The sequence below is a fragment of the Hevea brasiliensis genome, chromosome 9, assembly GCF_030052815.1.
Source record: "Hevea brasiliensis isolate MT/VB/25A 57/8 chromosome 9, ASM3005281v1, whole genome shotgun sequence".
NCBI classification, from domain to species: domain Eukaryota; kingdom Viridiplantae; phylum Streptophyta; class Magnoliopsida; order Malpighiales; family Euphorbiaceae; genus Hevea; species Hevea brasiliensis.
In genome coordinates, this window is record NC_079501.1 from 7290867 (window position 1) to 7304779 (window position 13913).

General features: G+C 32.9%; 2 protein-coding genes across 2 annotated transcripts; both read right to left on the reverse strand.

Moving 5' to 3' along the window:
• Positions 1–2306: 2306 nt before the first annotated feature.
• On the reverse strand, positions 2307–3700 carry LOC110640745 (glutathione S-transferase F13). The gene is made up of 3 exons (XM_021792212.2): positions 3328–3700; positions 2984–3032; positions 2307–2887 (listed from the first exon to the last, which is right to left on the reverse strand). Exons 1-3 carry the CDS (start codon positions 3472–3474, stop codon positions 2400–2402), a joined length of 684 nt encoding a protein of 227 aa, XP_021647904.2. The 5' UTR covers positions 3475–3700; the 3' UTR covers positions 2307–2399.
• Positions 3701–6306: 2606 nt separating this feature from the next.
• Positions 6307–11945, reverse strand: LOC110640731 (autophagy-related protein 18a). The gene is made up of 4 exons (XM_021792177.2): positions 10801–11945; positions 7616–7823; positions 6977–7103; positions 6307–6681 (listed from the first exon to the last, which is right to left on the reverse strand). The coding sequence occupies exons 1-4, from the start codon at positions 11680–11682 to the stop codon at positions 6591–6593; spliced, it is 1308 nt and encodes a 435-aa protein (XP_021647869.2). The 5' UTR covers positions 11683–11945; the 3' UTR covers positions 6307–6590.
• Positions 11946–13913: the final 1968 nt, after the last annotated feature.

The window sequence follows — 13913 nt, forward strand, 5'->3', positions numbered from 1 at the left end:
TGCATTCATAAGTGTTAACGTGCCATGGATGTTGTTGTGGTCATTTGGAGCAGTGTGCGTGCGTGTGATGTGGTGTGGACTATGGATAGGACGGGTAGTCACGGCTTGAGTTCTTCGCTGGGACCCGATCCTTCGGGGGTTAGTCACGGCTTGAGTTCTTCGCTGGGACCCCCGATTTGGTTTATTAAGCGAAAGTCCGGCTTGAGTTCTTCGCTGGCACCAGGTTGGATTTAAGAGAGCTGTATAGGGGATCAGCTCCCATATATTATGATTGATATCACTGGGTGTGTGAGTGCTCCAAATTATCTTTTTGATGTTATGATGTGAAAATATTGTTGATGTTGCATTTCACTCTACAGGGTGTATTAGTTTTAGATAGTTATAGAGATTATGGTTAAAATTGATATTTTACTCTCTGAGTCGAACGCTCACTCCTGTTCAATATTTTTCCAGGCCACAGGAGGATATTTTTGAGGTTAACCTGCTTTCTTCCCTCGCAGGTGGTTTATCAATGTTTGTGTAATTATATTAACTCCTAGAATTTTCGCATGTGTTAGAAGTATTTATTTGATTTTGGTCTGTAATATTATTATCATGTTGGACCTGTAAACATATAATGATATGTATGTTTGATGGACTGGATGAGGGAGCTGAGCTCCCATATGTTTTTATGATGATATGAGTATGTGGAGGGTGAGTTGAGCTCCCCAATTGAGTATTTACTGTGTTTACAGGTCGGGTAAGTAAAAAACTCCCCGTTGGTAGGTCCATTTTATGGCCGGATTCTGTTCGGTTAATTTCTTGAAATTGGGCCCAAATGGGCCTTAGAGTTGGGTTAAGTGAATAGTTAGGCTTACTACGGGCCTCGGGGGCTTTAGGCTAGCCCAGGTCCTAGTGCCGGTCCGGCCCATAGGTTGGTTCGTGACAGTCTATTGTTTATTTATTTATTTATTTATTTTTTCTGCATGGCCCACAAAAAATCGATAAAAAGAAAATTTTTATTTTTTTTTATATTGAATTTTGAGAAATTGAGATTCCAATACATCTATCAAATGAGACTTGACAATAGAAAAAGACATCAAATATGAGGGTATTATTCGGTGGAGGAAGTTGTGTTTTGGGTTTTAGCTTGTTCCTTTGAATTTGCTTGGGTTCTCATTTTTACAATCTTAATTTTCTTTTTTATTATGAAGGGGACCCAACCCAAATGAAGTAGCTTTACCCAACCCAACTTGTGCTTTTGAGTTTTCTAAGGCCATTTTTCTGCCCACTCTTCTGCCTCAATCTTTCGTTGTGGACGGAATCATTACTTTGCCTACCCATCCAGGGGATATTGGGGCTTGCCCTTTCAGATCTGAGTTTTCTTTTAACTTGTTATGGGTCCAAATCCTAGCCTAGAGAGGCCCAAGTCAGCTAATATTTGAGATAAAAACCAAAATCCATTTTTCTTTTTATTCCGTATGCGTAGCATTCTAAAAGAAGGGGGAATAAAGAACCTTACCCAGCTTCACTTCCTCTTCTGCCACAACTGCTTTCTAGCCATTTTCGGGCTTCTGAATGAGCTCCCGTGAAAGTTTGAAGCTTTCTAGCCATTTTAGTGATCGCTTTTGTAAGAAAATAAACTGAGAAGATCATCAAGTAAATAGTAGAGAATTAATCTGGGTTTCATTTGAGCATTTATATATGTTTGTAGAAAGAAATGGTTCCTTCTTGGGCTCTCTAGCATCGAGATTGATAGGAACAAAGTTAAGATCATGCTCAAAGAGGCAAGGGAGAATTTCAAGTGGGTGATGAGTTGAGGTTGCCGTAGAGTTTTCGGACCCCCACGACTCTTTCGAGTAATGTTGATTTGTTAATTCCCTGTCAACACCTCACAAGATGATGGATGTATACTTCATTTTGGTTGCACTGGCACTAGCAATATATATATATATATATATATATATATATATATATATATATATATATATATATAAAATACGCATACAACGTGACCTGAAGATTAATGGGCTCCGATTGGCCTTCCTTTCTTATGGATTTAAAGATGCTCCAGGAGGACTGTTTTTAGGTTTTCTGGCCCGCTTATATATGTTGCATAATCCTATATATATATATGCAACCTGAAATTTTATTCAATCAGGTCGAGAGGTGTATTTACCATTTAATTAATAACTCTGTCAAGCTGTTCATATTAGGAAGCCCAAAATCATTATCAAGGGGGAAAAGAAAAACCATATTCAAAATTGAGAAATTGTTGCATGATTAATCTAATTTTGAATAAAAGATCCATGTAAGTATTGAAAAAATTAACCATGGGAAGAGAAATTTTTATTTGATACATAGTTTCAAATTTCCAACACATTAAGACCACAAATTTATCTAGCTAGCTCTTGAAATAGTTATAATAATAGAGCTTTGATCTTCAAGGTACATTTCTCACCAAAAGTCATACCCTCTGCAGCTTTCTTGGAAACTGGCCTGCATGAAATATCCTCCCACCATGCCTTCACATGGGGGCGTTCATTTATGACTGAAGCTGCAGTGGTTTTCATGAGATAACAAGTGTAAGGAAGGTGGTGAAGATCAGCCAAGCTATAGAAATCCCCTGCCAGGTACTTGGTGCTACTCAGCCTAGCTTCATAAATGTCCAGCACCTTCCCTAGCTTCTCTAAGTTGTCGTCGATAATTGCTTGATCAGGGGAAACACCTTTAAGAGGGACCACGTAAAATTGGTAGACAATTGGAGCTATTGCAGGGTGGAATTGCTGAGATTCTACCTCCATCCATACCTTCACTAATGCAGCTTCTTGCAGGTTTTGGTGCCTTAATAGATCATAGCCAGTTTCCTTGAATTTTTCAGCTATGTATGCTGAGATTGCTCTGGATTCTGGCAAAAACATGGATTACATTCAAGTCATGCAATTATACTAAACAACCCAAATCAGCGATTCGAGAAAGAAAAATAAAAATTGCTTAACCTTACCAAATAAAGTGAGATCACCATCTTCAAGTACTGGAACCTGACCAAAGGGCTGCATGAAAAGTACATAAAAGTAGTTAAATCTAGATGATCTTAAAATTTATAAAAGACCTTATATATATATATATATATATATATATATATATATATAAGCAAAAGGACTAAGAAAAGAAATCCGAAGCAGCATATATATATAAAAGGGGATAAAAACTGAACCAGAAGAAAACAAAAAGGAAAACCAACTTTAAGAACCTAATAAAGGAGAAAACAAAAGACCGCACAATAAGAAAAAAAGATCGACAAGAATTTAGAAAAGATTTATCTATGGTAATACAATATTTACGCACATTCTTGGCTAGGAAATGAGGCTGCTTCTGTTCGCCGGCGAAAAGATCAACAGGGACGAGCTCAAAATCTACTTCTTTCTCATGGAGACAAATTATCACAAGAGAGGTGCTTGTGGACATGGCTGATCCATGCAGCTTCAGCGCCATTATTGTATTTCTGTGCAGGCGAAAGAGGGGAAGCCCTTTGCTCCTTTTTATAATGGATATAGATAGAGATCACTTCCCTATAATCTAGCTTATTGGTTTTTTTAATAATTTGTTTATTTGTTTTATTTAGCTAATCAATCCTTGGTAACAAAACCGATGCTTCTGTTGCAAATTGCAACCTACTGAGATTAAAGAATCCGATGTACCACCTGCCCTCTGTACTGTTCTATATTATTACCTAAGTCGACCCAAGTTTCATGTGTCTCTGAATCACTTCATTACATGTGATGATGATAAATCATCTCTTAGGGGTTAAGTTTCTTTATTTTCCTTTCATATATATATATATATATGTATTGAGATGATTTATGTGAAAAAGAAAGCATAGCATGAATATGACGTGAACCACATGGTCACAGAGAGGTATCATTGACCATTGTCGTCTAAATCACATGGGCAATGGAACCCAAAAAATAAGAAAATAAGAACTATATCTATATAGTATATGGGGGTGGTTGCTGCAGTGAAACCACAATTCCCAGTGCACTAATATTAAAAAGGTTGGGCAGGGGTAAAACCTTGAGATTTGTATCACATATGTGTCACAGAATTTCAAGTGAACCCTTTGTTTATAGTCATAAATATCTTTATATAATTAATCAACTCTCCCCAATCTTCCATAAATGCAATCATCTCTGTAGACTTTATTAAATATAGTTGATAAAGAGATTTGAATATGATGTCATACATTACCACGCCGATGCAGTTTTGAGTCAATAACATCTCATCCTCGATAGTCTTCAACTCAAGATTTGTTCTCAAGGTATAGAAATGTGAGAGTTTTGTGAGTAGTCAAGTGACTCAAGTCTCCAAAGTCCTTTCAAAAAAAAAAAAAAAAAAAAAAGCTCCAAAGTCCAAAGCTTAGATCAAATAGCCAGAATTTGTTTCAGAATTCAGAGTGCCAAGGCCCAGTTTAATGTATCTGTGCTGTCCAATACAATGTGCCTCACAGCTTACGTGCAATATTCGTCCCATATTGATATAAGGCATCCCCCAATGTCAGGGCCAGAGAGCAGAAACGGCAGGCATAAACAAGAGGGTTGAGATTGAGAGGGCGCGTGTTTGTCGATGTCAAGAGGAAAAAAAATAAAAAATAAAAAGATTGAGGCTTGTTTGGTTGGGGTAAGTATATTAAAGGAAGTAACTTTTGATCAGTACAAAAGGGTAAACTTGTTTGGTATCCATTATCTAGCTACTTTGTAGAAAGTAGGCAAAGGGAGTAACTAGACTGAGCAGAATTCGAGTCAAATAAAAAAATTGAATCGAATCGAGCTGATTAGATTCAATCGATTCGATTTTAAAATTCAATTGGTTTGGTTTGATTTTATATTATAAAAATTTCGATTATTTCGGTTCGGTTCGATTTTAAAGAAAAAAAATCAATTAAATCGAATCAAATCGAATAGTAATTTATATATTCAAATCGAATCAAATCAAACCGAATTAATTTTTGAATTGATTTATTTTTATGGAAAATTTATGAATTATATTTAATTATATATATATATTAATTGTTTAATTTCATTGATTAATGGTTATTAGGTTCAAACCAAAGTCAAAATTAGACCAAATAACTTGAAAATCAAGTCTAAATTAAAAAAATCAATTAAAAATCAAAACCGATCGGTTTAAACCGAACTGAACCGAAGTAGAGTGATTCGGTTCAATTTAATTTTTCACCCATTTTAATTCGGTTCGATTAGATTTCTAAAATTTAAAATTTGATTTTAATAATTTAATTCGGTTCGGTTCGGTTCGAACCAAATACTCACCCCTAGGAGTAACTAATTTAGGTAGGATTAGGTATGTTACACTTAATTAAGTATAATGTAATTTATATATTTATTTTTTATTTATTATATTTTAAATTATATTATAGAAATTATTATTTTTTTATAATTTAAAAATAAATTATTTTATAAAAAATTAATTTATATATCAATATATATTAATATTATATTTTTAAGAAATAAATTTCTCTATCTATGAAATATCTTTTTTTAGAAAGTATAATATTTTAAAATAATCAAGTTTATGCGGGAAATTTAGAGATTTTAAAGTTATTTATGAGCTTTTGTTTTTTTCCTTTGGTTTATTCATTATTTGCATGTAAATAATTTATAAAAAAAAGTTGTTGTTTTAATTTTTATATCTGATTTATTTGTATGTTTCACCATATTAAAAAAAAGGAAGACTGCCACCTCAATAAATTAATAGCAGCAGAGTAATTTAAACGTAAAATACTAACGGAAACAAAACAAAATTAACCATAATCCCTTTAAAATTTAAACGATTTGATTTTGGACAACCGTAAAGATTTTGCCGAAACACGTCAAATTATTATGAATGTCAATTCCATTAGTCAAAAAATACAAGTCCATAACTGTTTTTAAATTTGCACCAGATTTTCCACAGCGAAAGCTCAAACCTTAAAGCCCCACAATTTGTTAATAGTTAGAACCATGTTATCTCACTTAAAATAAAATATTTGAGATATATATATATATATATATATATATATATATATATATATATATATATATATATATATCAAGTTAACATTCTGAATGTTTATATCTCAACATAAGAAGGTGTATTATCTCATATTAATTTAGAATAAAACATTTGAATTACATATATAACTCGAAGTAAACCGCTACCCTTGAGCTAGTTTTTGAAAGAGTTAAACCCAATCTATTTTCTCTATAAAATAAAAATAAACAGACGAACACAGCGAGACCAGGTAAACCAAAAAAACAAGAATAACATTCATGCCTCCAACACATTCTAGCTCAATTTATAGTGAATGAAAATTATAACGTAATCTCATGTTAAAATAGAAATGTAATAACATTTTACATCTCTCATTTTTCTTTTCATTTTTTCTCCTTTTCTTTTTCTTAACATGCTTTACACATCCATAGTTACATATTTACAGGCAGCATAATGCAGCCATTTCTAGATTAAGTTAATTAGAGGGAAACGCCGAAAAGAAAAGAGATGAAAAATACAAGTTATATGCATGTCTCCAAGAAATTGAAAACATAAACGTCCTTTCAGAAGGCGGCTTCTGGCTTCAAGAAGTTGTGATATTCCAGTTGGGTCATCTCTCCACCATTCACTGGGTCAAACTGACATCGATAGAAGCTGCAATCACAACCAATTCAAATCAACCATCAACTCCAAAAATTTCCACCTAGAGAAAATAATGTCCCAAAGAGGTAGAAAAAAAAAAAAGAAAGAAAGAAAGAAACTAAAGCTCATCAACTATAATCGATTCTTGCAAAAAGACACGATTGGTTTCGTGAATATATCAGTGACCAAACAAAAAACCAAAATAAAACAGTTGCAAGACTAAATTCACTGGACAATCTCAATTATAGTTTGAACTACTTCCCCTCTTTCCTTCTCTCTTTGTATTCCCACACAATAATTTCCATACCTTCCATCCAAGCCAAGAATTACCAATGTGTTCTTTTGGTGACCAAAAGCAACAACATACTGACAACCCTCAACTAGACGAAACTGAGCCACTGACCACTCTGAACTGAAATACTTCGGCAAAACACCTGCAAGTGGAAAGCCATTTAAGATCCAAATGAGGACCATCAGTCATTATTAGTGCACACTCTACAGCAAAAAAAAAAAAAAATACAGCATAGATCCCTTTTTATCTTTTATATATTGCAACATGGAGTTGAATACCTGTATTTGAATGTCAACAAACGCAGGTTTATTCTCACCTCAGCAGATGGGAAAAAACATTATATGTAACAGATAAAATGAACAATTTATTTTGGCAATTGAAATAATCCCATTAATTACTCATGGCATTTGAAAAACTTGGTTTCACCATATGAATAACCTTTAAATATTTTGCATATGATCACTTCATATCCCTGCAAATATTATGCAGAGACCAGTAGATCTCTAAGCCTTCAGATGCTAATCTTTTGGCGTGTGTTTTTGTGGTTGTGGGGTTGAGGAAGAAATCCAAACAGAACTCAGTCACCAATAACGTTCAAAGTAACATCATTAGTTACAAATTCTTTGTGCTGACAAGGAGAAACAGTGATCTTACCTTTAAAGAAGGACAACGATGAGGTGGGAGATATAACAGCAGAATTAAGATCAGGTGTATTTCGTGACTTATCACTCCTTGGGGATCCAGGATTAATCTTAAGGCTAAAAACATGGACAGTGCCCTTGTCGCTTGAGACTGCCAGCCATTGCGAAGATGAGGAGAATGCCAAACTATAAATTTCTGCTCTATCTGCACCCCTCCTTACCTGCAGTTGAACACCCGGTTAGTTTCAACAGATATGGAATTTCATGGACAGCATCATCCTTAAAAAACTGAGATATGATGAAAAATAACTGCTAAAATACTTTCTATGCATTCAGCAAGCAGACAGCCCAGGCCCACCACTGAACCACTTTAGGGAAAGGGCAGCACAAGCCAAGATAAAGATAGAAAAACATCACAAAGTTGATGTGAAATGTCAAAAAGCTGCCATTAGACCAAAACCTCAAGATCTATTTGTTTAACCAAAGAGTCCAAATTTCAGTTCACAATGTCAAATAAAAGATTTAGCGAGCAGTCACCAATTAACATTATTCACATAATAAATAGCATCCACTGGCCACTTTGCAGCGAGTGTAAAGCAATCTTTATTTTTCTATTTTCCCCCTTCCAACACTGCATTTGTGGGTCAACACATTGAAGAACTGATAAAACAAATCATTCACATTTCACACATCTGAAGCATGAAGACAAAAAGGAACTAGTGAAAAGCAATCTTTACTTTTCTATTTTCGCCCTCCAACACTGCATTTGTGGGTCAACAAAATCATTCACATTTCGCACATTTGAAGCAAGAAGTCAAAAAGGAACTACAAACTTTCTCGCTTATAACCTTGAATAACAGAGGTAATATCAAGGCTGGTCACTAAACCGATAAAGAAAGAGGGTTAAGAGTTTAAGGCTCTACCGGGGTCGAACAAAGGTTTAACCGGTACATTATTAAATAAATATTATAAAATTATTAATAATAATGTCATATTAAAATTAATACTTTTATATACATTTTATAAATAAGTATTAAAATAAATTTAGTTAAATTTTAACAAATAAATATTTTTAAAAAATAATTTAAAATTTTAATTAAAAATATTTAATTATTTATAGTATAAAAATACTTAAGATTAAAATTTTTATAATAATAAATTTATTCATATCAATGAAAAATAAATGTTAATAAATTAAAATTTTATAATATAATAAATAGAAAAAATTTTTACTATATAAAAGATAATAAAATAAAAAAATAATTTAATAACACAATTCAACATACTAATGAAATAAATTATTAATATAAGTTCTTTTTGAGAAGAATTAATTATTAAAAGTTGGAAGCGAGTGAAATTGAGATTTTTTTTAAAAATTTTTTGACAATTGTTATAAGTTAATAGTTATTAATTATTTTATATTAGTATAATATAATTTAAATTAATAAAAGAAATAGTTTTATAAATATATGTAATCTTATAACTTTGTAACCATTTTAAAACTATTTTATAGCCTTATAAATACAAGAGTAGCATTGTCTCCACATTGGACCTGGTTAATCTATATGTCTATAATTTACTGTTAGTAATAGGCAAAGGTGTCTTGCAGGTCACTTGGTCATTGGTGTGAAAAAGGCTCCATGAGGTCTTAGGTTCAAACCATAGCAGCAGCGTTTCCTTAAAATATTTTTGTTGAATAGCCAATTGGCCCGTTGTTACCCGGCCAGTTCACAACGGTCCAAATAGAGTTTGTAAAAATCAGGGTTTGAGTGTTAAACCAAACCGGACCAGGCTCCGGTTCCCCGTTAACCCAGTCCGACATGCCAGTCCGGTAAGGGTTTAACAACAATGGGCAATATGATTTCATGAATTCATGACGGTCAACCTGTTATTCAGAGGCAAAAACAAGGATTCAAATTTGTAACACAGTATGTAATTCTATTTTCACTAAAATGAAAGAGGACATAGAGAGAGAGAGAGAGAGAGAGAGAGAGAGAGAGACGTGGAGAGACAGAAACATGTACAAACCAATCAACATAAATGTTTTTCTACCTAAAGTTAGGATTATTTTAGCTTGGATGTTGCTTTAATAGAATGACACCAAACATAGAGCCAGCAAATCAATTGATGTCTAAATGAAGTAAAGCTCAACTAAAAGAAGTATTAACAAGAGAATGCAGTTCAGTAAGTATTTGCCTATACAAATCGGACTACAAAACACTACAAAAAAGTTCAGTATGTTTCCCAGATTTCAACTACTTTGATGTGACACAATATTCCTCTTTGGCATAACCATCCTGAAAATTAATTGTCATTGATCATGAACAAGATCCAGTTTGAAGAATTAAATCCTCAAGTATTCTGCCAAATTTGGCAGTATTAATGCTTTATCTCAGTCCCACTTTCTAGAGCTATTAAGAATAAGCATCTCACCAATCTAAATCAATATCTAAGGATATCACCAGAAGGTTTATCAGATCATAGAAAGTAATAATCACCATAATATGAGCTATTAAAATTAAAATTCTAGGTATCTTATCAGATCATAGATAGTAATAATCACCAGAAGGCTTCAGAAGGAACTGGAGTAAAATTCTCAAGCAACATAATGGATGCTAAAAGGCTGTGCAATGTAGCTAACATAGCTATTGCCAAAATAACTAAATGTTACAAGGGGATGAAACCTTGCAGCTGCAAAAAACTCTCTATGCATATAACGAAGTGCAAAAAGTACAACAAACTTTCAAATAAAATGCTCAACCACATCTTACTGCGGTCACAATGTAGAAATGGTTATTGATCCTGAAATACATGCTAAATCTATTTTCCTAAAGCAGGATTCATATCTAATTCTGTCTTCTCTAGTTCAAACTATACCCTCAATTCTATTAAAGTTTCTATTGGTGATCAGAAGCTTCAAACTGAAAATTGAGCTCTGTCATTAATGATATAAGGAGAATCCTTACCAACCCACAAAACATACCAAATTATAAACTTAGAAGCGTCTGCAGGTCCACTTAACAGAACATTACACTGCGGAGCTGTTCACTTCTACCAAGCTCAATTGATGGCCAATACCTTTGCCCCAGCAAGAGTTCATACTCAAAACAGCTAGCTAATACACTCACATTAAGTTCAACAGTATAATCCATGAACACAAGATAGAAGAAGAAATAAAATAAAATAAAAAGCATATACCTCTTGAAGCAGAGTACCATCAGCCGTGTTGAAAATCCGAACCAGGGTTCCCTTCGTGCTGGCAGTGGCCAGCAACTGCCCATCCTGCGAGAGAGCAAAACAGGCAATCCTCGAATCATGTGCCATAATAAACTTGGTCCGTTTCGATGCGTAATGCTCCACCCTAACCTGGCCCTTCTGCAAACCTGGACAAACCAACACCAATGAAGCCGCCCCGTGCGACACTGCACAGAGCCCTTTGGGATTTGCAAACGTCTCAATCTGATGCAACAGCTTCAAATCCGCGAAATTATACACAAAAATCTTCTGCTCCAGGACCACAACAATTCTATCTCGTCTAAGCTTCACTGATCGAACCTCAGACCTGAACGAGAGCTCCCCGATGCAGCGGCTCTGATGGTCGTCCCATATCATAACCTTGTTAGGAGAATACTGAGGGTCAGAACCACCGCCAACAAGAGCTAATATATTACAACGGAAAAGCATCTCAACGACACCGATCCCGCCGCCGCCGCGATCAAAGTCCCGGCGGAAGATCTCCCGGAATGGGTCGCAGTTATAGATGCGAAACCCGTGGTCCGTACCCGCCGCGAAACACCCAAAATCCTGATTGAATGAGAGGTGAAGTAGAGAAACTGGCGCGGTCGGGAAGGTGGACTCAGGCGGTGAAGACACAGACACAGGAGCATGATAATTGGGGTTAGAATTAACCGGAGATAGCTGATCCGTAAGATGATCTTGAGGCATAATTGGAGAAAGCGAGTCGTAAGATTGGGATTGTGACTGTGAGTCGAGTCCTTCGGCGGTATCTTGGGGAGAAAGAAGGGTACCGTTAGGGTTTGCATTTGGCCATGGAGGAGAGTAGGCGGAGAGAGTCGCCATTGTTCAAGGATCTAAAAGGAATTTTGGATGATTATGGGGGCGATTGTGAAATGGACGGAGATAGGTATCGTATCATAAGCGGGGAAGGAGGTGAAATTATGATGAAAATACGATATTATCCCTGGAGTTGGGAGAATGATTCGCTTGAGGGCTAAGCTAAGGGCAGGGAGATATTTGTCCTCGAAAAAGTAGGCTCAAGCCGTGCTTGCTGTGGTTGGATAGAATCAAAATTGAAAAAAGAATTGCAAATTTATTCGTTGATTTAGGGACACGAATCGTGTAGTGTTGGGCTATTTTCGCTTCGTCCGCACGCAAATTTCTCTGCAAGCCCATCCCTATTAATCTAATTCTCATGGCCATTTCTTCAATTTTCATTCGCCCCAACCACCATGGTTCCGCGGGCTTCTTTTCCGGAATGAAATTGATGAATGAAATATAAATTAATTTTAACTATTTAAAATTAAGCTGAATGAGTTGATTTAATAACTGGTTAAATAAAAAAAAATAAATCATTTAATTTATCTGAGTTATAATTAAGTATATATTGATTTAGTTTTAATTTTTTCAAAGCTAAATGAATTTAATAAAGCTCAATCGATAATGGTCAAAATTATAACATAATATCTTTTTTTACTATTTAAGTATATTGTTAAATTTTCCTTTTTATAATTATTGATCTACACTATTCAAATGGACCTATAAATAATCTTAATGCGATTTCGAAAATATTTTCAATTATTATTTGAAATTTTTAAATGAAAAAATAGTTATTAAAATTTATTATTTCACATTAATTTAAAATAAAATATTTATATTAAATATAAAATTTTGACAAAATTTCTCTACTTAAATTAATATTTAATATAAAATTAAATTTAATTTATTTTCTCTATAATGCATCAGAGTCTATGCATCCCTCTTAATCAAATGGCCATTCCTTGTAAATTTATCCTTTTTGTTGAGAGAGTTAATGCTCGGTTTGCAACTGCCTGGTTCATGTGGCTGAGCTTTGGAACTATCAGATGCTCGGATTGAGTACCCTTTGTCCATTTGACTCGCTCACCGTCATCATGTTGACTCTTGGGCAAAGCCTTCTATCTGCTTGACTGTTTGACCAAATTTTGAAACATTTGACTTAATTTTGGGTGAGTTTTATCGGTGTATATACTAAATATAAGATTTTGATAATTTTTTTTAATTGAGTTAAATTGTTAGTAAAATTAAATCAGATTTATTTTTTTTTATAAAATTAAAAATTTTTATTTTTATATTATAAGAGATACTTAATAGTAAATTACTAATAATATAATCGTATTAAATAACTAAGCGTATTGCACATTAAAATTCAACAAATAAAAGAAGAACCTACGTAATGCATGTGGAGACGCTCATGGTTTGGTTAAAAAAGAAAATACTGGAATTAGATTAATATAATTTGAAATTGAAATTAATTAAACTTGTGTTAACTAAAATCGGACTTGAACTACTTGATAGATTTAAGACTAAAATATTTTAACCACAGAAAAAAAATATTTTTTTAAATATTAACGTTAAATTTAATCAAAATGAAATTAAATTAAAATTAATATCAAAATCAAATTAAAATTGAATTAAAAAGAACTCTTTAATCTAATTTCAATTATCTTAGTTTTAATTTTTTACTTGTCTTTAATTTTTTATTTGCCGTATTTAAAATTTATCTAGTAATTAAAAGAATAATTAAATAATTTTATTTTTATAAAAATATATTAATAATTAATTAAATTATCTATAGTGTCATGTTTTAATTTGTTTAATTAATTAGTTTTGAGTATTTTGTTTATAGATAATTAAATCAGTTTGATATTATTATTAAATATATTATTAAAAAACTATTTTTTAAATATATTAATTAAATAATATTAAAAATTCTTTTAAACTTAATTTTTTTTAGTTGTGAAAAAATAAATAATTTTTATTTGAACTCAGCACATCTGCAACTGATATTTTAGATATTTTGAGTCAGCATCAGCTGTTTGGTAATTAAGTTCATTTGGTGTTTTCATCTTGAAGAAGATTTGACTTCTCAGTTTTTATTGTTGATGCGGCGTAAATTCATTATATTTATAATGAATTAATTATAATTATTAATTATGATTACTAGAATTAATAGTTTTATTTGAAATTTACTATAATTAATAACATTAAATTATTGTGGTTTAAAAAAACATTAAATAATTGTGTTGTATGAT

Coding starts and splice junctions, on each gene's coding strand:
- LOC110640745 (XM_021792212.2), bottom strand. CDS start 3,474: ATGGCGCTGAAGCTGCATGGATCAGCCATGTCCACAAGCACCTCTCTT. Junction 3,033..3,327: donor CTCATTTCCTAGCCAAGAAT/GTGCGTAAATAT, acceptor CTTTTCATGCAG/CCCTTTGGTCAGGTTCCAGT. Junction 2,888..2,983: donor TGGTGATCTCACTTTATTTG/GTAAGGTTAAGC, acceptor TGTTTTTGCCAG/AATCCAGAGCAATCTCAGCA.
- LOC110640731 (XM_021792177.2), bottom strand. CDS start 11,682: ATGGCGACTCTCTCCGCCTACTCTCCTCCATGGCCAAATGCAAACCCT. Junction 7,824..10,800: donor ATGGTACTCTGCTTCAAGAG/GTATATGCTTTT, acceptor GTTCAACTGCAG/GTAAGGAGGGGTGCAGATAG. Junction 6,682..6,976: donor ATTCTTGGCTTGGATGGAAG/GTATGGAAATTA, acceptor TTGTGATTGCAG/CTTCTATCGATGTCAGTTTG.